Here is a 23,051-nt window from a genome sequence, read left to right as displayed (position 1 = left end):
TTATTAAATACATTATCATAATGGACTTCTTAGAGATATCTATAATTTTAAATACGGAACTAAACACCCGAACAAACTTCCGGTTAAATCTACTTTCATTTTCACAATCGACCACATGATTACTAACGGAGACGTTTCAAAATGCTTTTTACTTATTTTCCTTCAAGTGACAAACGCTCTAATAGATAACGAAAGTTGTGAAAAAGATAAGTGTCATTCCGAGGAAAAAGATATGACATCTCAAGCATTGGTATTATATGACGAGAGCCTGGTATCGCCGTTCCACAAAACTAGCAGAACCTTTTCATTTGCCGGCAAGGAACTGGTCATCAAACAGGAATGGAAAACATTGGGGATAGCAGCTGTTGTTTGGGACGCTGTAAGTCCCTCATGTTTTGAATTCAATTATGTACGAATAATGTAGGTCATTCTGTTAGCTAATTAGCGCTGCACACTAGCCATCGGGTACAAATATAGTTCACAGGTTAGGAATGCATACGAAATGGTCCTGGATTTGAGTTTGAGTAACCATTTTTCAGTAATCAGTTTGTTACTATGTTATTTATAATTGCATTTATGAAGTCGCCCTTTATGAATATCACTTTATACAATGTGGTCTTGGGTCCCCTCGAGGTATATATGCTGAAGTTGAGAGCAGAGGTTGCCTTTCAAGCCATTACTCTTGGGAATTTCCCTTTAGTGGAGCTGTAGAGTGTCTGGGTAGAAACCAAAAGGTCACTAGTTGGAACCCCATCAGTGGCAGGGTGTTCTTCATTACTCCTTCCTTTTACAATTTTGTTGCTGTTGACTACTCCAAGGGTAGAAGCTTCAGGAAATTGAGGTGTTTCCTTGAAGATAACAAACCTGGGTTGTTGTTCTCCAAGTCAAAGACTTTGTAAAGGAGGAGGTAATGTAGAAGCTGAGAAAAAATACAGGTCCCTTACTAGCCTTGGATTTCCCTGTTGTCATGCGATGGAGCGTCTGGTTAGTGTTGCTAATTCGAACCCCAGTGGCGGCAAAGTGTTTTTCATTACTTCTTCTTATTACACATGTATTTTACCTGTTTAATGAATATCCATAACTCCAGCTATTGTGCATTACTTTTAAAACTTAATTCAAATGCCACTGATTGTGTTTTACGGCTCAAGTGGACTTACATGTATTAACATCTGCAGTGTCAAAAATGGACAAATGCTTTTCCATTGTTTTATGAGCTTAAAATTGGAGTTGTGTTTGGCAAGGTCTATTCTCTACAGTTTTTTTTAGCGTCATACAGATTTCTTGAAACATGGAGATTACTAACCTTCATTAATTGCTGAGCTCAGTTTTTCAAAAGAAGTTCTGCTTTGCAGAGGTTCAAGACTTTTTCCTCCTGCTCTCAATGAGGATATCCCAGGCCTACTGCTAGCTATATTCTGAAGGAAATTCATTTCCAACATTACACTGGCTAGTAAGGTGACCAGACATGTATAGGCCTAGTTTCTTTACTATCAGAAATTTTGATGATTCGATTTTGTCTTTGTCATGACAACAGTTTTGTAAGAAATTTAATCTATCAACTTGAGGATGTATTTAAATTTTAGAAATTAGTTTAGAAAACTTCAATTTCTGTATAGTTTTGTCACAAGAACTGACACATTGGAGTTGCCCAAAAATATATACACATGCACACTAGCACTCTTTACATATACATATGCATAGGAGTAACAAAAATATATAAAAATTTTAAAAAATTTGCTCGACTGGATGACCTTATGAGAATCACTGTTTGAGGAAATATCAACAATATCAAACAACAAGGATGGTAACTTTGATTTGTTGATGATAATATACAACAGAACACTAGTACAATTATGTTCCTTGAACTGAATTTATGTGCCCTTCTATAGACTTTTCAAATTATTCAAAAAGCAAGAATGAATGTCCTGATTGATTGAAAAAAAAATGAAATAGATCATACATGTGTATGGTTGCTGTGGAACTCTACTTGCCTATATGCTGTAGGTTAAATTTTACAAACTGTTTGTAATGTTTCAGTATGCAATACTGACAATATCTGTTTCCTGTATTGGCAGGCTATTGTATTGTGTGAATACCTGGAAAAGAATGTGGAGCTTGTAAATGGTAAAAAAGTCATAGAGCTTGGAGCAGGGTCCGGAATTGTTGGTATTGTTGCAGCGTTATTAGGTATGTGGCCTTGAATTTAGGTAAAAGTGGTGTTGTAGAAAACTTTTAGTCTTTGTTATGTATGAAGTTGACTTATAAATGTGATCTGGCACCATCCTTCTCTAGAACCATATCACCCTACATCTAAAGTTATTTGATTACTTACTTACATTCAAGGACATAAGTAATAGCATAAAGGATGATGTAGAACAACACACATGTAACAAATATGTAAGGTTTACTGCACATCATATCCAGGTCTAGGATGGGATATCACAAACACTTTTATAAGTTATTTATAGAAAATTGCTCGAAATTCATTAATTTTAGGAGTAGAAAATTTTGTGAATTTGTCCTGATTAAGCCCACTTAAGTGGGGAAACCCACTGACAAATACCAATTATATAATGAGGAGACCTACTCTGAGGCAGTTGTAATGGTTAACCCTGACTCTACTCTACAATCTAACCACCCTGTAAACCTTTGGGTATCCAGCTGAAGAGTAAAGGATACTTGTATCCACCTATGTACAAATGAAAGATGTTGGTTCTACTGCCTGTATCTTGGTGTTTTTGCAATATACATATGTTCAGTACATGTACATTTTCTTCTTAAATAAATCTTTTTCGTTCTATTTTCCTTATATCGCAAACAAAATATTATTTAACAATTTCCTTAGGAAAAATTCTTACTTATTTTTAAGTAAGGAGAATTTTTTTGAAGTTTGAAATCAAAACTTGCTGCATGTTATAATTGCTTCAAGTGCAGGTGTTACTATTTCTAAAGAGAAGCAAGTTTTCCTGAAAAAAAAACCACAACAAACAAACAAATAAAATTAGAATTAACTCACAAAAATAGAGCCTTCAGTATTACAGTTCTGTAGTAATAAGTCCACCTCCCAACTTTGAGGGCAGTGATAGTTCAGTCAGTAGAGACATAGCCAACATGACCTAAGACGAAGATCCAAGGTGCTTGTTTTGAAAACCCCTACCTGCGGAAATTTGCTTTTCTCAGGAAGCTGAAAAATGGACCAGTTTGTTCTGTTGTGGTTGTGTTTTTGAGCAAGACATGTTTCCCTAATTGTTGTGGATGGTACTTTACAGGCCTCCCATATGTTGTTCAGCAAGGTAGTTACCAGCTACCATAAGAAGACTAGTAAAATTACACTAGCCATTCTCAAGCAATAAACCCATTGTTAACCACTGTAAGTGTTGACAGCCTTAGCATAATAGGATAATAATCTGTATTCCATCTAAACACCATCTCCAACATAAACCAGTTCTATTGGCAAATGCACTGAACACGATAAACATGCTTGCTGTTTTACTTGCATTAAGCCCATGTCTGGCTGTAAGTCAACCTACATGTATTGCAAGGTTTGAAGAAATACCAGCAAATACATTATCATTTTCCTGTAATACTTCCACCCACATCTCATGGAATTTCTGTGGAAATTCCAATCAATACTACATAATTGTCCTGTGTTAAGCCCATGCCTATCTAATGCAATTTCAGTGAAAATGCCAACAAATGCTATACAGTTGTCCTGTAAAAAGCCCACTCACATGTCATAGAATTTCAGAAGTGCCAACAAATGCTATGCAGTTGTCCTGTAAAAAGCCCACTCACATGTCATAGAATTTCAGAAGTGCCAACAAATGCTATGCAGTTGTCCTGCCCACTCACATGTCATACAAACAAATGCTATATATTCACATGTCATAGAATTTCAGAAGTAAAAAGCCCACCCACATGTCATAGACTTTCAGAAGTGCCAACAAATGCTATACAGTTGTCCTGTAATCAGCCCAACTCTCTACTTCAAGTTAATAGTTATATAATGGCAACCAGAGCTTACAAGCAAACAAAGAGAGTTTTTAAAAAAAATAGGAAAGATATTAGTTCACAGTTTTCTTCTATACAGGTGGAAAAGTGACAATTACAGATCTTGATGTAGCCCTAGAGTACATCAACGAGGTTGTAGAAGAAAACCTGAGGGACAAGCCTGGTTTGGACGTTCAAGTTAAAGGTCTTGATTGGACAAAAGACTGGTCCAAATTTTCTGCGGACTATGATATTGTATTAGGAGCCGACATTATCTATATTGAGGAATTGTTTGATGATTTATTGAAAACATTTTTACAAATCTGTCATGAAAATACTGTGGTGGTGTTATCATGGCGCTACAGATATGACAGAGACAATCAATACCTGGATCTGATGAGAAAACATTTCACGTTAAAGAAGATATTTTATGACTCTTCTCGTGATGTAAAGATATACCTTGGGAAACTCATTCAGAAAAATAAAGTTGATGTCAAATAATATGACTAGAATTTTATAGTTTATTTTGCAATTTTCAAATGCTCTATGTCCATGGTACATCTGTCATTTGCCTTTGAAAAAAATTCGTAATTTCTTTACATGTATTATCAGGATATTTAAGCTTCATAGGTTAATTCCCTATGGTCACTATTTGTGCCCAACCAATTTTGTGTTTGTTCATTGAAACCAAACTCTCCACGGACTGTCATCTTGAATTTTTGTTTTTATTTTTTTTGAGAAACACTGAATGAATATGTCACAAACTTCTTTTGCAGGTTTTCCATGGTCCCTAGTTATGCCCATTAAATTTTGAGTCTGATCAATTTGACTCGGTGAAAACAATTTTCTAAACAGTTGTCAGTGTGAAACTTTGTTGTAGGCTTTGAATTTTGTTTTGTTCACATGTACATCTGTTTCACCTTCTCCAGATATTTACAGGTAATGACTATTATTTGGTACTTAAGTCATTGTGATTTAAAAATGAATAATTTATAAACTTCCTTCCCTGTCAATATACTTGGCCTTCTGATGGGGAAATTGTTCAAAACTTTGAGTCTCAGAAAAGCCTTTTTATTGACCTTTTGCTGATAAAAGAATGGTATATTTCCTACACACCTTACCAAGGCTCTGCAATTCGAAGTGCTCTAGCACTGTAGTGGCATTGCAATCCCTACCGCTCCTGCTTGGAGATCCTATTAATAAAAGTTTACTTGCAACTCTCTGCTTAACCTTTGACTTTAATTAAGGTAGAATTGGTTAGGACTTTGTAATCCTCCTTCATTTTCCAGTGAATGTTGCTGAACTGTTTTATTTTTATTTTTTATTTTTGAAAATATTTCATTAGAAAATTTATGAAATTTTCAGAAGACAACATAGAAAATTCAGCTGAATTGAACTAATACTTTGTATCAGTTGTTTTCTGGATGATTCAGTAAGGCTGTCTTTATTTGTTGGATTCCAGCATTGATTCATGTTACTGCCAGCATTGTGAAGAAACATTACTCAGTTAATATTAACATAATTTATATCAGTTAGAGTCTGGTTTAGATAATCAGGCGAAAGATTGTTTAAAAAATCTGAGCAATCTCCAAAATGTATTCTGTTTAAGGTTTGATAATAAAATTTAATGTTTTGATAAGCATGCTCGTTGAAGCAGATGACGCTCGTTTTTCAGTAACACCTGGTCTTCTTCTCGCCGTAAGGTGTCTCAATGTAAATTTTTGTTTTGCATATTTTACCCTAGATTTATTTAATTCGAGTTTGAATGTATGGTTCTTTGGACATATTTTTATTTATTTGTTTTTGAACGGACATATTTTCCTGTTTTGTTTTTTAAATAATTGAAAGTCGAATTTATTGCTATTTGCAGTGAAAATAGAAACACTTATATGCGTCTCTGAAGAAATCGAAAAACATTGGCAACTTGGTTCAGAAATAAAAAAAAAACGATAATCGTCTGCTCCCCCTCCCTCCCGTATTCGCCACCGACGTCCATGTGAGACGTCGTGACGTCAAGACTGAGCTATTTGGCATGTGCAGCATGTATGTGACTGAATGTTAAAAGGAAAAGCGTAAAGATGTTGAATCATGATTTTATTTAGACAGGGGAGATACAGTTTAACATTATATTTCGAAGGAATTAAAGTTGGTCAATAAACGCCGATATGTCGACATGGGCTCCGACACCATAGGGTTCCGACCATAGGTTGTCGAGTATTGCGAAGATCTTGGCGTCTGTAGATGACGTTCCCACACAACTGTCTGGAAGAGGCGGAGTTTCTTTGTCCACGATGCAGCGAATGGTGTCAGTCCGTGTTCTAAAGGGAAAAGAAATTGATAACATTACGAACCGTTTTAGATTTTAAAGAGCGAATCCTAAACAAAATGCTTCTATATTCAGATCACTCAATATAGTGGGCCTTTTAAGTTCTCATTAACTTGAGATTGATAACAAGTTTCTTTATGAAAATAAAACGCATGTAAAATTTTGTTTAAAACATAAATTTTGCAATATTCGTAAAAATAGAATTTTTGTTTAAAATGTTGAACATTTTTATTCAATCTTATCATGTTATCATGTATAAGTTGTCTAAAATTCATTTCAGTTGTTTATTCCTTATTCTATAAAGTAAAGTACAGCAAAGCATTCTTTTGCCAGATAGAAGTACAGGATACACGGCGGGTATTTTCCGGGAAGTGTTATATGTAATGAATTCCCATCTCTACCTTGTCCACCAAGCTATACCCTGGGCGATGTTCAATGAAGGATCTGGTCTATCCGGTATCTCGCTGTTTCCACGTGGATAGCACGAAGCAAATAAATTTCCCCAGAATTCCGCACAATCTCCCATGATCGCAGCCTGTGTGTATCTCTGCACATCTGTGAATAAGAATTACAAATGATTGTTAAACTGTATCAGATTTTCTTATACTGAAATTAAAATGTTTTTGTGGGACTTCAATTGGTTCGATTTCAGATTTCGTGGGTTAGTACAAACGTACGTATTTTAGAGGTAATGTAGTAAGCACTGTTCACGGACTTGTGGAATCACATGGCCTACCATGTACGATGTAATATTGTATGGCTGGCTGTTCCGTTGTTGTTAACCTTCGACAATGTGACATTGCTTTCTTGAATGATCGAGATTGACATGTCGGGTACGTTTTCAGGTTGTAAATGTTTTCTTTTTTTCACACTTTCATTGAATTTGTGATTTTCCTCGTTTTTAGGCCGAGTTTTACAGACTTCCATAGATTTTCCGTCCGTTAATCTAGAATTACTTAACAAATATGTTTTGCAGTTTTATTAATTATTAAGGAATTGACTATGGTATGATATGCTCTGGTGGTGGAGTTGTCTCCCTTCCTGTCCTTATATATAGATAATTAATATGTTTAGGTTGATCGTGATGTTTCTAGTGGTCCTCTTGGGTTTGCAACTCTCAGAAAAAAACCAGAAGATTTCTAGAAGAATGCAGCTGCCTCATTATTTCACGTATAAAGCATCTATTATTCAGTTCACATTTAAATATATCATTCACCCGTATATATGTTGCACACATAGCTCTGTTTGTTACTATTGTCGATTACGAGATATCTGGTCGATAGAATGTCAATTCTAAACGTTTATCTTTGTCATGTCCCTCTTATTGTTTCTGGTTGAAATAAGTTATGCTAGTAGATTTGATCTACTGTCGATGTGACTTCTTATCTTCGTTTTCCTTTTCGTATGCCCCGTACTGTAACGAGGATGTGGTACCCCAATATATTGACTTCTAGATATCTCTGATTAAAATTGAATTTGACACAAGAATAGCTCTATAGAGGTAATATTTACTGTTCATAACTTGTCATAATAAATACTATATATCATGAATGTGAATACAGATCTAAAGGTCTAATGATAACAGCAAGATGGCGATTCGGCGATTCCATGCATTTTTGAAATCAAAACTACCGATTTATGAAAATATGCTTGATTTGAAGGTCATTTACTTGAACAAACCTGTAGCGATACACGGAAACCATAGCTTCCTGGTTACTGGGCAATTGTTTCATGCGCAAAGTTGGCGACGGACGGTTATACTTACACGGCTGCACCTGCGGATCGACTGAACCATCGGCTGTACACAGTCCTCCGTTCTCTAGACTCAGTTGCTGCAGCTCTTCCACGTTCGTACATTGCTTGGTGTTGGTCGAAATGCAGTGCCTGTATTGCAGCAGTGAGCTGGAAATTGAATTATAACTTTAGTTGTAGAAATTTATTGAATTAATGAGCTTGTGCCCCTCCCAAGCTAGACTTGACTTTGATCACTTTTACTTGTCCGCGGTCGCCTCCTAGGGTTCAAAATTAAGGCCTTTAGCACCACGGACGAGTCCTAGAAGGTTGAAACAACTATATGGTGTAGTTTAATTACTTTTTTATTCTAATGATCTAAATATGTATGTATTTGTATGTATTACAAATAAACTATTAAACAAAATTAACGATTCGCCATTAAATAAAAAAAAAACACATTTCTAATGATAAATGAAAACCTAACCCATCTTTTAATTTCACGTTATTGACGAGACGGTGACATCTAAATGACAGCAAAAGTGTCGCTGTATAGAGAAATCTACATTTTGTTAAAATTCGAGGATACAACCTGAACTTTGCAATAGCTACTGCTGTCAAAACTACTGCAGATTTTGTGGTTAATGCATTTGTCACTCCTAGATCTAACTTCAGTCAAAATGTAGCTGCGGTCAAAACGCCGACGTAGTATAAATTTTATTTTGTTCATGTAAACAATACAGAGATGATTTGGGTTTATGTTACGGTACTTTATCTTTTTAAGTACACTACAGGTCTTACGTTATCAAGAACATAAATATGTAAGCAGCTGATAACGTTAGCTGATTCTGAAACAGATGTTGAGCAGTTCTAAAGAGATAACGAGTTTTACTGGTGAGGAATCAAAAGCTAACTAAATGATTCAAGTTCCAATTAACAATCTAAGGATGAAAGCTGGTCGAATAATAATAATTATAAAAACTGATAAAGACATCAGCATTTTGTCATTGTGCTGAAAAAACCTGATACTTGTATCAGCGGTCTGTCACAGCGCTGAGAAACTATGAGGTGCACCAGCATTTTGTCACAGTGCTGAAATAAAACTTATCCGGGTCTCATAAGTTTGTCTCGGTGCGGAAAAAAAAAAATTATCCGTGTATCACAGCATAGGAGAAACGGAGAAGGGTACATCATTTTTTCACTATGTTAAAAAAAATCAGCATTCGTCACAGCATAAATTTCGTATCTTTTATTTTGTCATATCAAAACTGCCACTTCTATTCGCCCCTGTGAAAGTATCGGATGTACGTGCAGAGGGGATGGTGATTCGTGGTGTATCTTAATTATTCAGTGAAAAAAAACCTGACATTTTGTCAAGATTAGTTTACTGTGTTACATCATCAATTCGAAATGCTTAGCCAAGCGTGAACAATTAAGTGGTTGCACCAAGTTCACGCCATTAACTTACAAACGGTTTTGACGCAACAAGCATAGGCTAAGTATAGATGTACATTAGGCTGTCTTGCTTGACTGTTTAAATGTACTCGATTCAACATAATCCATCATATGAGCTTGGAAGTTTACCTTTTCACATAAATGTATTTAAAAAATGAAAGTTTAGAATGAATTATTACATATTAACATATCCAATGACACAACTATCAGAATATGAATGACTGAACTTACCTACACCAGACGTGAAGAAGCATTTCCACTCCATCTCTAGTGAAATATTCACCGTTAAACGCTTGTGAAAGTTCTTCTTCAGTTGGGCCCCTCATTCCTAGACACTGGAGCTGTTGTATGGCTCCGTAGGAATCACAAACCGTTTCCGCGGATCCTGGTCCAACTAAGTAATACAGAAACCATGTTATTTGTTACAGCTGACTGAAGCACGGAGGGCTAATTTAATGTAAATGATAATTATTCAAATAATTTCTATTTTAGAAGTTCAACTGACAACCATACTCGCAAACGACGTGCTTTTTTTTCCAGAAAATCTTACATTTGAAAAAGTAGTAAAAATCGAGGTTTGTACTATAGATAGAGTAGTACTTGAATAATTGTCAATTACATGGAATTAACCCCCTGTGTCTTCAATTATGTTCTAAATATGTTGCATGTATTTATATATTCATGTATATCTCGCATATAGTAAGTAATATCGATTAACATACCCATTTAAGATTTTTAACATTTGTCTTTTACCTTTTGGTTTGTTTAATGTTATTTCCGTTAAGAATGTAATAATAATAAAGTAATATCGACGGTATGGTCCAATATGAGTACTGGGTCATAACAAACAAATGTTTGTTGTATACAGATTTAGCGTATTATAATATCTGTAATAATTGTATAAAGATATATGATAAACAATCTATAATCGTGATAAACCCTTTAATAACACTAAAATAGTGATAAACTCTCCATAAACATTGCAATCGTGGTGATCCCTTCATTGATATCATAATCGTGGTAAACTCTTTATTGATATTATAATCGTGGTAAACTCTTTATTGATATCATAATCATTATAAATTCTTCATAGTATTACTTATCTATTATGAATTTTATGTCGATAAAAATACTCACCATTCAATATAAGTAAATAACAGACGGTAGCGAAGACATGTATCAGCATACTGTCCTGTCAGTGTGATGTCTATTCCCTGTTGACGATAAATGTCCTCCTCTACACTGCTCCGACCAAGTACAAACAGACAGTCTATGTAACACTGCGGATGCTGTTGTTTATATATGATGAGGTGTTATAAAACGCCACTAAAGGTCATGGAATGGTCACCTCATATATATATATTATATACTTTTGTATCGTTTAGAGTGACGTCAGTTCCTGTTGACGGTAAGTGATCTCTTTTACACTGCTCCAACCGAGTACAAAGAAATAAATATATATAAAACTGTGATGCTAAATATATATATAATGATATGTAATGATATTTAAGCACAACGAAAGGTCATTGTATGGTCAACTCTTTTATATACTTAACACCACTTAGATTTCGCGAATTTTTTTTTTCGCGAACTAACCTCTTCATACATATTCGCGAATACATGATTTCGCGAACTGTGATCTAGAAATAACTTTAAATTCGCAAATTTAATGGTTTTAGATGTATATCGGTAACCGAATCAGCATGTTTGATTAATTAAGGGGTATTTTCGTACAAATTTCAAGAATAAATCATAATACATTTTTTCACATGAGCCAACACTAACAAATCCGGAATTTGATATTGGTTTCCGTTTGTTTCTAATTGTGTCGATGGATTTTAATAGAATGAATCCCAATTTAAAACAAGCTCCGCGTTGTAGAACAAATGTATATTGTCACAACCTCACTGTTACGGTAATTTGAACATGGAGGTGTTTGTGTAACTACTTCCATGCAAGCCTAGTCTTTTGACATTTAGACATATCCCTCTCCTATTGTGCAGTCGTGATGTTCGTTTCAGATTTAAATATATATATATAAAATTGACATATGTGTTATTGTGATTAAACGTTATTTTACCCAATTATACAGCAATGTGTTTACGCTCTTTTCATCTTTTGATAACGCAATTAAGAAATTCAATACAGTAGACACATAGCCTGACCGCCATAGACACTGAGTGGCTTTTAAATGTCATGTCATCATTTCCTTTTACGAAGCAGACAGGAATTGAAACTTTTTGATTGGCAAATAAGTTAATTGTTGTAATATATGCGAAAGACTAGGAGTAGAGCAAATGATGCTCCCGATACGCTCTCTGAGCGTGAAGGAGGATATTTACATCTTAAGTGAACTCTCCTTGTGTGTTTGTCTCTGATAGGTCACCGGATGCTCCCGATAAGCTCTCTGGGCGTGAAGGAGGATACTTACATCTTAAGTGAACTCTCCTTGTGTGCTAGTTTCTGATAGGTCAACGGGTGTTCCCGGTACGCCCTCTGGGCGTGAAGGATGATACTAAAGTTTGAAGTTGATTCCCTTTTGTGTGCTAGATTCTGATAGGTCAAAGAATGCTCCCGATACACTCTCTGGGCGTGAAGGAGGATACTAAAGTTTGAAGTTGATTCCCTTTTGTGTGCTTGTCTCTGATAGGTCAAAGAATGCTCCCGATACACTCTCTGGACATGAAGGAGAATACTTAGGTTTAAGTGCACTTTCCTTGTGTACTGGTCTCTGATAGGTCAATAGAACAACAGTATTGAGTCGAAGTTTATAGAAGGAAATCTGTTACTGAAGTATGTAATTCGTAATTAAGATATATATCGGAAATATTTGATTCACTGTTTACTAATGTACTCTATGTTGTACACGTGTGTTAATAAATATGACATGCAATGTATATTTGATGACTAAAAGATGGGTTACTTACATGAACAGTCATATCCCCGACCACATTATTCATCACTTGTAACACACTTGGTTTATTAGGTAACAATTACGTCATCAATATACACATATTGGTATATATAATTAACGATATTACTGACATTGCTGTATATATATTCATTTGTAGACAAAACTATTAAGAATTGGAAAAGATATCAGTTGAAAGCAAACTCATTCAGTATAACAGTAACAGCATCCAACGTGCTGTGGACGGATGGACAGACTATCCAATCGTAGAGATAAACGCTTTGTTCAGCAACATTTCAAACAAATAAGATTTTATGTCTCTCATATGATTGGCATTTAATTGAGTGTCAACAGTAAGTACCGGTTATTATTGATCATGTGAGTAGTGATCGTTTAGCCCGGTGAAGGTCAGGTTAAATGACCAAATATGGTCATATCAACAAGGTGTGTCATCGATGTAATAACGAACAAAAAGAGTTGCGAGATAGTATTGGGAGAGCATCCGGCAACATCCCAGACCACTCCCCTCATTGCTCACATTCTGCCACTGGAATCAAAACTGTTAGTACTTCCAAACTAGAAGAGTAATGTTGCTAATCTGTTATCGTTGGTGGAAGGGCCTTGTGAGGCCAGGAAATCCCTTTGAAGACATGCCTAGTGTACAATAAATATTAAACGTGAAACCTTTATTTTTCACTGGTGGGAAAAGCCTATATGTATAGTTCAGTTAGATGAGAACATAGTGTATCGTTAGCGATAATCGAGTTTATATGCCTTGTTGGCCTTTTATGTTTGCACACACACACACACACGCACACGCACGCACACGCACACGCACACGCACACACACACACACAAACACACACACACACACACACACACAAACACACACACACACACACACACACACACACACACACACACACACACACACACACACAACAGATTTAACACACACACACACACACACACACACACACACACACACACACACACACACACATATGAATTAATGCCAACAATAATTTAGTGATATAAGGATGATAAGAATTCATCAATGTCCAATTACTGACTTGACACTTTAATTTTACAAATATACAGTAATAACAAAATGAAAATTGATATTCAACCCGCCTTCCAACCTGAGAATGTTGGATTGGAAACTTCTGTTGATATTGCACCGCTTGCGATATTTCCTATTCGAATAAATACATGGTCTCCCTGCGTAAGTGTCAGGACCATGGTAGCTGATGTTTGGTGTAAATCTCCAACTTCATCGGCGTCTGTCCACGAGTTCCCTAGTGCCTCTCCATTCACAATAAGTTCTGTTTGAAACGAGGCGTGTCTATCGGCCACAAGTGACCACGTGATCACATAAGTACCGGACTCTGGAACACTGTGTAAAAATTTCACGTCCGTGAATATGATAACAGATGATTATGATTTCATATCTTGTTGGAAATAAATAGAAGTTGAAAAAATATAACTTCAAAGTAATATTTGCATTCGTCAGTTAAGATATAAAAAAAACAAAATTGGTAAACTGTATATCAACAATATCATGTAAATATAGAACCTTAATACCGTAGATGTTAAATTGTCATAGTGTTCCAGGATTAGTGTACAAACTGGTTGTGTTAATATAACAGGTCGGTTTTATCACTCGCATTAACAAGATATCATTTTTTGTAAATTTTCTTAAATGTATAAAGTTTAGTTATTTTACAAAAAATGTAAAGAAGGCTTTAATCTTTTATTTCGCGAGCGTGCGACATATGATATGTGAATGGTTACTGTTATTTATTGCTGGTATGAAATCGAAAATCCATTCAATCCTTATAAGGAGTACTGGATACCATCTCATGATATCGTGGTTAAAATCTGTTAGTTTGATTAGATTAAAGGTTATCAATGTACTACTTTGTATACAAAAACCGTCATAAAATTATCAAACAATAGACGCAATTGGTTTCACACCTGTATATGCCATCGAGTGGATTGTATCCGGCTCCTTGGTCAAGTACTTCCTTGTCAAATATTACTGTGGTGTGGGGACTTACTGTCACAGAACGTGTGAGAGATGAGTGGAAGGCAATTGTCTGCACTGCTGCTACTCCTGAAACCAAAGAAAAGCATAACTCAAATTCTGTAAACCTTTTTCTTCAATAATTTTTTAGATGATCTTTAACCACTAACAATGCTTCAAGAAAACGATATTTCACCAAGCGTCTCTATCATTTTTAAACTGAGTATATGTTGATTGAATAATATGCTGCCTCTTTTAACAGTACACGGATGGACACTGCGATTGTTTTGTTAGTCATTGTCGAAAGTTTGCAGTGTAAATACATTGCAGTAATTGTCATCAACGGAAACATATTGTCATAACAATGACCATGCGATAACGACGACATTTTTGCAGAAATTGATATGCAAAGTATGTTTGGTGTTAACGAAACACTGAAGTAACATCTTAAAGCAAAGTTTACAATACACTCATAATGCGAACATCTTATAAGTGACATGGTAATCTAAGGTTGACCGACGTGAATAAGGAAGTCAAAAGAATTATTAGTCGACATCATTGTAAGCACACTATCGACTGTGTAAATATCCTGATAAGATACTGACATCAATCAGTTTCAGAGGAAGTATAACAAAATCTTACTTTTTTGTTTGGACTCACGATTCTTATTCATCCTTGCGTCTTTAAAACTCGCAGGTTGATAAGGATATTTCCTTGGTACACCGTTTGAATCATGGTAAGAAAGATTGTCATCACCTGGAATAGAGCCTCTGACATCAGCTCTAGATTCAGCACCAGGTTGTACTTTGTGTGTTTGTATGGTATTACGGACACCGTTACGCTGATGTTCCTCATCTGTATCAATAGCAATCTTGTAATTTTTTGTCCAATTTTCACTTTCATTTGAAGCAGAGAGAGGACGAAGATTTATGCCTTCCGAACCTCTGAACACACCTGAGTTCAAATCTGAATTTTGAGTCCTTTGAACATGAATTACCTGTTGAAGTGATTTAACGTCCTCTTTCAACCGCATAATCTCATTGTTCTGATTCCGTAATTTATTCTCCAACTCACCTACCTGTTTATCTTTAACATTAATCAGCCGTTCCAAATAACCGACTTTTTCATTGATAAATGTAACGAGTTCCTGCCATTGGTGTGGTTGATGTACATGATATGGCACCTCGATCTGTACTTGTCCAAATGCAGTTGATAAATGTAATATGAATACTAGTAGTGGATACATACTGGTAAACCATTGACACCTGTTCAGTTGTAGATTTTGTTAACTTCGTCACAGTATGTCTTATCTGTTGTACACCACCACGACGGATCAACAGATAACATTTTGTAGTTCTAAATTTGTATTAAAGATAGTGAAGATCCTAGGTAAGATAGCATAAAAAGGATTTGATGTAGTGATGCAATTATCTCGTTCCCGCTTCTCTGATTCAACTGGTGAAGCAAACTGGTATATGTATTGTTATAATAACTATAAAACAATATTGAATTATCTCCAAATTATATTTATCAGAATAATAATAAAAAAATAAATAAAATGCTCATGTACAAATTCAAATGCCCGTCTTGAACTGAAGCTAAGAACTTCACAAAACATGAGAAATGTTTTTTTATCGCACTATCAACCTGCTACATTGTGAAATTACCATGTTTAAAATGTTGTATATGTCAGTTGTGTAATAAAGCGTTGAACGTTTTTTTATTGTCTGTAGAAATCCATTTCTGATTCGAAAAATTCGACTTTAAATCTGCTTCGATGTAACGCTTGTGAGACATAGAATAAAAAAAGTATCATATAAGAAATTTTCGGTTTCGACATTTGTAACCCGTGCCTCTTCTGGTCCCAGGCTTCGTGACAACGGTCCGTGTAATACGCTGTCTATGACCGAAGTGAGTGGCGATTTTGTCCCCTCATTTTTATAACAAATGCTTACGTGACTGCCGAATTTGATGGATGACCGTGGTTGACCAAGGCTGTCAAACTATTACTAATGAAACCCAGACATTCTGGAGCCAAAACACTCTAATCAAAATACAAAGCCTACAATTCGGCTATAGGTGATGACGTATGCCAAGGTCCAGTCTTCCAGTGTAAACAAAAGACTTTCGTAAAATTCCGTCACATAAACATTTGTCAGCATTTTAGGTATTAACTATCTCGCAATTACTGCACCTTAATATCTGCACCTTACATATCAGTAACAGTATTATCAAAACATGCATCGGTATCATGTATACTCTGTAACCTCCTACATACACCTATACACAACAAATTACATTAAATTAAATTATATTTACCATATATACTATATATTACCTAACGGTACATATATGAAATATATATAATTATTTCATCAAAAACTTTAGGTTTTATATACAAGGGCAAATAACCCAGTATGATAATCAAGGCAGATAACTCTGCATTTCCCTTAAACAAGGGCAGATAACCCTTGCATAGGGTTACACATTTTAATTTTTGCTAACCACGATTCACAAAATAAAGTTTGTTAAACAATCTAATGGTCGCTTCATAAAATTTCATATAAAATTTTAAAAAAATAACTTAATGTCCTATATATGTTCTTTATTTTCCCTTATACAATGATAAAAAAAATAACAAGAGATTTACGAAGGTAGCAATATGGAAAGTAAGGTAATTCCACATTTATTACCTGTCCTATCACTAGATTCTTCCTCTACTGGCTATTGGCAACATGGCAGTAAGTTATGCCACGGGAATTGGGTTTGCGTTGTCAACAGACTTCTTATTTTCATATTACAGCAATTCAATATTATGCCAGTCCAAAGCGTAAAGTTTCGCGTATACAGCTTATTGACATATTTTGTCACATTTAACGTTTAGAGATGGCTGTAATTACTTGATTGATCAGGTGTCCCGCTAAGGTAAGCGTCCTCTACTCCATAGAGGCTACCCATCATGTAAATCTTGGCCAAGCAATATTCCCAAATGACAGAAGGTACACGGAGAACGATAAAGTAAGTTTCAAATGAAATGAAAACAGAAAAATAACAATTCGTCCAAGAGAGATGCATTGTTATTTCCCACGTCAATATTATATTGGAAGATCTTACCACCCCCCCCCCCCCCTCCAGTTCTACAAACAAATTGTCAAGCTGAAATAGTTATATTTAACGATTATGTCGGCTGTATACATGAATTTCTTCTTTGATTTGTACGTAATTTTATCAAATACGTGTTAGTATCTCGTTATGTGTATGTTTAGGCATTACCAAATCCTTATTAATCGACATTTAGGGTGCTATCTTTTTATACATCCGTCGAATAAAACAACAAGCTATGTGTAGATGATTAAAGATGTACAGAAATATTTAGTGAGAAGAAACCTTAACACCCTAATAATCTGTAAACTTTAATGAAACTTACAGCAATAAAGAACAAACAAGTAGTTTAAATGTAAGTCTTTATAACAGTGATATCAGATGTACTCCCACGAATAAGACATCTCAACAATTCATTTTTCTGCCAAGGATATAAAAATATGAGTCAAAACTCATATATTTTGCATCATAATCTGTTTCTGCCGCTTTATCTGTCGCCATGATTTCAAATCCGGCTTGTCGCACGCAAGCTTGTAGTTCTTCTTTATTAATAGAAAGTGCGCGATATTTGTAATCTCCTATTTGGTAATTATCGCCGTTCAAGCAAGCAAATAAAATAAGATAACCATCCTTCCTTAGAAGTGAGGATATATTTTCCAGACATTTTTCATATCCTTCAACAGTAAACACAGCTGTTTCGATACAGTAGCTAGATACAATGATATCAAACATTGGCTTACTGCTGAAAGCTTCTCCTAGTGGTTTTGATGACGTCACATCTACTGGAAGAATTCCCTTCACCTTTTTCCTTAATTCGTCTTCTCGATCTCTTGCATTCATCCTTTTAGATATAACCAGATGGAAAATTATTAATGAGAACACCACAATATTTCTTCTGAATATATATAATTTTTGATATTTCATTGTTTTTATAACCTTTTGATCAAATCTGATTTCAATTTCACCAGTTTATTCATTATTGAAGGATAATTTAGAAGATAAAAATTTTCACTGTTAAAACAAAGATGTTTAAAATACAACAAAATTCATCACACTGTACTTACGTTCGTCCTTCAAGGCTGACCACATGTTCTATTAATTTTACAGCTTGATTAGTCTCCCCTTCATGCCATCTCTCAAGATAACGGAGATTCTGCGGCATGTAATCCGACAGAAAGATCTCGTCCACGTAATTACAAGCCGTGATTAGTGTGTGGATGGTTGGACCGGTTCCTACATCCAGTAGACGCTTACCGCTTAGATTGTCTGGAGCAGAAAAAATACTGATTAAGTAACACGCTATATACTGCCACTAACCTTTTGCATTATATAATAGCTAATTCCTTATCACGTCTTTCAACAATAACATGTGGCATGACTGATGAGATCCAAAATGAACGAAACAGCATTCATTCATTTTTGGGCATAATCGCGTCTAACCTTACTTCAATTTTATGATGAACATTTGGAGTTGATATTTACATTCTCTGACGAGAAAAGGTCTTGTGTCTACAGATAAGGCGTGCAATAACTCGATCCTTGTGTGCATTTGTTTATTACATTTCCAGCATACAAAAAGAAGTAAAGTTGCTTGATAACGAATACAATCCCACCTATACATTATGCAATCTTTCCAAAGTCGAACTACTTTCTAATCGTACTTCGGTATTAAAATAATTAAGGATACGGACCTCCCCCGTTTAAATAGGATTCGTAAACTCCACAAGAATCCATATAAACAATGTATTATTGGTGACTTGTCTTGCTGTTCAACCAAGCCTTTGTCAAAACTACTAACCAGTACTCTTAGTGCTATCAAATTTGAGTTATAGTGTCTTATTCTGTTTAATCTAGAAGTGAAAATAATAGTATTTGGATTTAAAAAAAAAAAATAAAAAAATAGTTTTTGACTAATCTTCTAAGCCTCTTGTCAAAAACATTTTCTATAAGAATAGTTTATTTTCCACCATGTACACCACTGTATCCTATTCTACAATGAAAAATCGCCTTCATTTTCTGTAGTGTGAGCTTTCTTCTCCAAGAAAGGCGAACGGCGGTATAGATATATGGTTGTGAATTATACTAAATCATATTTAATAAGAATACGTCCTTCTATTGTGAATTTTCCCTCTCTAGATAGCAATAACAACCTATTGTGATTACATGTCGCAGTTGATTCGATATTCAACGGCCTTTTCCCATTATCACGATTTTCGTGCGAGAAGTCGTCACCTGAAGGACAAACTGCGTAACCGAATTTCAAAAGATGCAGGTAGATGGACATTATGGTTGTTTGTTTGCCTGTTGGTTCCGTTGTATACCGCGTTCTCGTATGAGAACGTGACGTTACTTACTTTGATTGACCAAGGTTATATATAGTGGGTGTAGTCGATGAAGCAGAAGACGCGTACGCTTCCAGAACACATGGTCTTCTAGTACCATTTAATTGAGTTTGCATTATGATTTTTAATTGAGTTTGCATTATGATTATGTTGACATGTTGATATTTTCTTGTTTCTTTGTGACATTTTTGCTTTACACTCCGAACATCGTGAATTTTCGTATTACTAGGTTCTATATCGTGGTTAGTGATACGTTTGCTATTCATAACTCAATTATTCCAGGAAAAATTGCAGCAGTTCAGAGTTAAATTGTTTTTTAAATGTGTATCTTAATTCGTCATTCTTTTCCCAGTTTTGATTTGTAAAAGGTCTTCATGGCATATAATTCATATTTACATATGTTTAAGAACCGATACGACACCACCTGTATAAAATTTGATAAAGATATTGGAAAAACAAAAGGAATATTAACATTTGATAAAAAATAAAATAACAACTTACGGTTCATTCTATTTCTGTATTCAGAAATTACTTTTTTTTCTAAGCTTTACAACAATAATGCTGTGTATTACCCCATTATTTTCTTAACCAGAGACGCTTTTCTCAAATTCATAATTTTAAGTACTTTGAAAACTATTTTCCGGATTTCAGTTGTTTTCAAGGGACCTGTTCCACGGTACATGTAGGTTTGCTCACCTACTAATTCAATATTTATCGTGTTATTTGTAGTACTCATAAAACTCCTAAGAATGTAGCTTGAAAAAATCCAAAGTCAACTATGGCCTGTGCTATGCCCTATTTTATTATCCTTGTCCATTGGTGTGAGCCAGGGTGCACATCTACACTAAGACTGGTTAAAAAACCTATAATAAATCAAATTGAAATCAGACATCGTACTTCATTTCAGACTTGTGACGAAATCGTGCTGGTAGACCCAAATCTCATATTCACCGTTATCTGTCTGGTCGTCCACAATGTGACCAGGTGATTTGGTACGTATCTCATGTGATGGTCTTTCGATATAACAGATCCATAGGGAATGAGATATCAGATGCTTCAAGTTTTTACCATTCACTTTTTTCTCGATGTGTCATGTTGTGGTCTTCATCAACTCGTTTTGCTTAAACGTTGTCTTTTTGTAGGGGCGAAAACATTCGCTGAGCGACTTTAGTATCTTGTTCCACTCGAAGTGAATCTTAATCGTATATTATTCTTCTGAAGGCATTCAGACATGTAGTTACGGTATGAACTAACTTGCCAAAGATCTCAATTTAATTATTTGATGGAAGTTATCCTTGAAAATACCCACTTTTTATACCTCCATTGTCGGATCTACAACCCATCGTGTTTTGATGCAATAGCGATCGCTATTGGTTGTTTTAGAGTTCAATTGGGATTTTCTAGCTAGAAAAACGACGGCGTTCTAGCATCATATCCCAGATCAGAAAGAAGATCTATGACGTCCCTGAAACCACGATCCATATTCATAATGTCGTTTACTTGAAGCCAAGATTTCAGGACGTCACATTTCTCAAAGAAGAGTTGAGATATGTGTGCATCACTTACACTGACGTGATAAGGACCAATTGTGTCTAAACCATACCCATCAGGCAGCACAATGGACATGAACTTGAAAAAGTTTTTTTCTGTCGTCCATATCATGCCTTTTGAAACTGGTGTCCTTTGCCTTTGTTGAGGTAGATATAGGTACCATCTTAGATAAGAGTGACCTACTCACCATAAACTGCTTTGGTAAATGCAGTAATGTGTGTGACTGCTTCTCGGTATGTGGGCTATATCAAGGTTTTTAGAGACAACTGAAGTGTTCAATATATCGATAATGTTGTTAAAATATATTGACAGTGTGGCTTTGGAGTAGTTAGTAAGCATATTCATTTGATTCCATGTAAGTTTCGTCCCAAAAATACAGAAACATATCTATTTCAGTGTCACTCACAGATTCACACATGCCATGCATGTCATTGAATTGACCAAAGGTTCAACCAGTCCATGCATGGCAGTCTAAATATGATAAATGTTCAAATCTTATTTTTGGAAAATTCTCATTGTTGAATACTTGATGTATAATTTCAAGCAAATCCCTGATTACAACTGAGGCAATGAATGCACTAGATTTTTTTTTGCTTGATAAAGATGATTAAAGTTTCAGGAAGGCAAAGAATGTTTTTAAAAAAAGGAAGTGGCACTAATGAATGTCTTTGACACATGTTTTGACATGGGATCAATTCACTGAACATGTGAGTTCTTCATCTTCATCTAAAAGTTGAAATGCGAGTGTATATTATATTTAGTCATTTATAACACTACAAGTATGCAAAGTCTGAACGAAATCCAAGTGTGGATGGTTTCTTATGGAACTTAAACATTAGTGGAACCTACCTTTAAACGGATTAGTGAGTTGTACGCATATTCAAAAGAGTTCAATAAAAATATACTTACGTTTATTGAAGAATCTATGCAGAAGTTCGACATCAAATCGCATGTTGTAGGAGGCTTCATCCGATGTTAAGAGATTATGCATATACCATTCCGTGTCATAGTTTTTAAAATCACTTTCCACTTTTACTTTCTCCATCGCTGGTGAGTCGTATGGAATGAACAATCAAAATGCGAATTAGAAAAGGACGATGGTAACTGATAAAGTTGGCTGGATTCCGAATATGATGTGTGCAACGAAAAAAATCCATATCAGTTTTTTTCTGTATCTAACGACTGTTTTTTCCAGACTTATTTTACTTGCGAAATAGCTAAGAACATTGCGTCATAAAACATCCTCTTATGATGACGACAATTAAATCAACATTGTGTGTTTGCGTTTGAAGTGAACCGAACTCGAAAACACAATCAGGTTATTAAACAATATAAATGGATATTAAAGCAGTTATTATTTGATTAGAGATGGTGGTAAACAGCCACATTTGGTTTTGTTACAAGCAAAAAGCAAATTGTAAACTAGTGTTGTAGGGCATGAGAATAAAGGCAGTTTCGGCTATAGAGAAATTTATAAACGATCTATTCCATGTAATCCTTCATATGTTTGTTGTTAAAACGTAATGAATGGTCAAATCTTGATATTGAAATTTTATTAGTCTTAAGCAACAGTAACCAAAATCTAATCAGATTTGTAAATATTTATTGACCACAAAT

General features: G+C 35.1%; 4 protein-coding genes across 4 annotated transcripts; 1 reads left to right on the top strand and 3 right to left on the bottom strand.

Annotated features, from left to right (window-relative positions):
- Window positions 1–115: 115 nt before the first annotated feature.
- Window positions 116–4,491, top strand: LOC132547580 (protein N-lysine methyltransferase METTL21A-like). Its single transcript, XM_060211357.1, has 3 exons — window positions 116–379; window positions 2,076–2,187; window positions 4,091–4,491. Exons 1-3 carry the CDS (start codon window positions 116–118, stop codon window positions 4,489–4,491), a joined length of 777 nt encoding a protein of 258 aa, XP_060067340.1.
- Window positions 4,492–6,067: 1,576 nt separating this feature from the next.
- On the bottom strand, window positions 6,068–10,722 carry LOC132547583 (uncharacterized). Its single transcript, XM_060211361.1, has 5 exons — window positions 10,640–10,722; window positions 9,734–9,896; window positions 8,082–8,218; window positions 6,718–6,871; window positions 6,068–6,308 (listed from the first exon to the last, which is right to left on the bottom strand). The coding sequence occupies exons 1-5, from the start codon at window positions 10,686–10,688 to the stop codon at window positions 6,131–6,133; spliced, it is 681 nt and encodes a 226-aa protein (XP_060067344.1). The 5' UTR covers window positions 10,689–10,722; the 3' UTR covers window positions 6,068–6,130.
- Window positions 10,723–13,538: 2,816 nt separating this feature from the next.
- Window positions 13,539–15,685, bottom strand: LOC132547565 (uncharacterized). Its single transcript, XM_060211338.1, has 3 exons — window positions 15,082–15,685; window positions 14,391–14,529; window positions 13,539–13,809 (listed from the first exon to the last, which is right to left on the bottom strand). Exons 1-3 carry the CDS (start codon window positions 15,683–15,685, stop codon window positions 13,539–13,541), a joined length of 1,014 nt encoding a protein of 337 aa, XP_060067321.1.
- Window positions 15,686–17,946: 2,261 nt separating this feature from the next.
- LOC132547564 (nicotinamide N-methyltransferase-like) lies at window positions 17,947–22,479 on the bottom strand. Its single transcript, XM_060211337.1, has 3 exons — window positions 22,344–22,479; window positions 18,606–18,807; window positions 17,947–18,382 (listed from the first exon to the last, which is right to left on the bottom strand). Exons 1-3 carry the CDS (start codon window positions 22,477–22,479, stop codon window positions 17,947–17,949), a joined length of 774 nt encoding a protein of 257 aa, XP_060067320.1.
- Window positions 22,480–23,051: the final 572 nt, after the last annotated feature.

The sequence above is a fragment of the Ylistrum balloti genome, unplaced genomic scaffold (genome assembly GCF_031769215.1).
Source record: "Ylistrum balloti isolate Yb309-2 unplaced genomic scaffold, AGI_CSIRO_Ybal_v1 Utg369962, whole genome shotgun sequence".
Lineage (NCBI taxonomy): Eukaryota > Metazoa > Mollusca > Bivalvia > Pectinida > Pectinidae > Ylistrum > Ylistrum balloti.
This window is presented reverse-complemented; position numbering and strand designations above follow the sequence as displayed.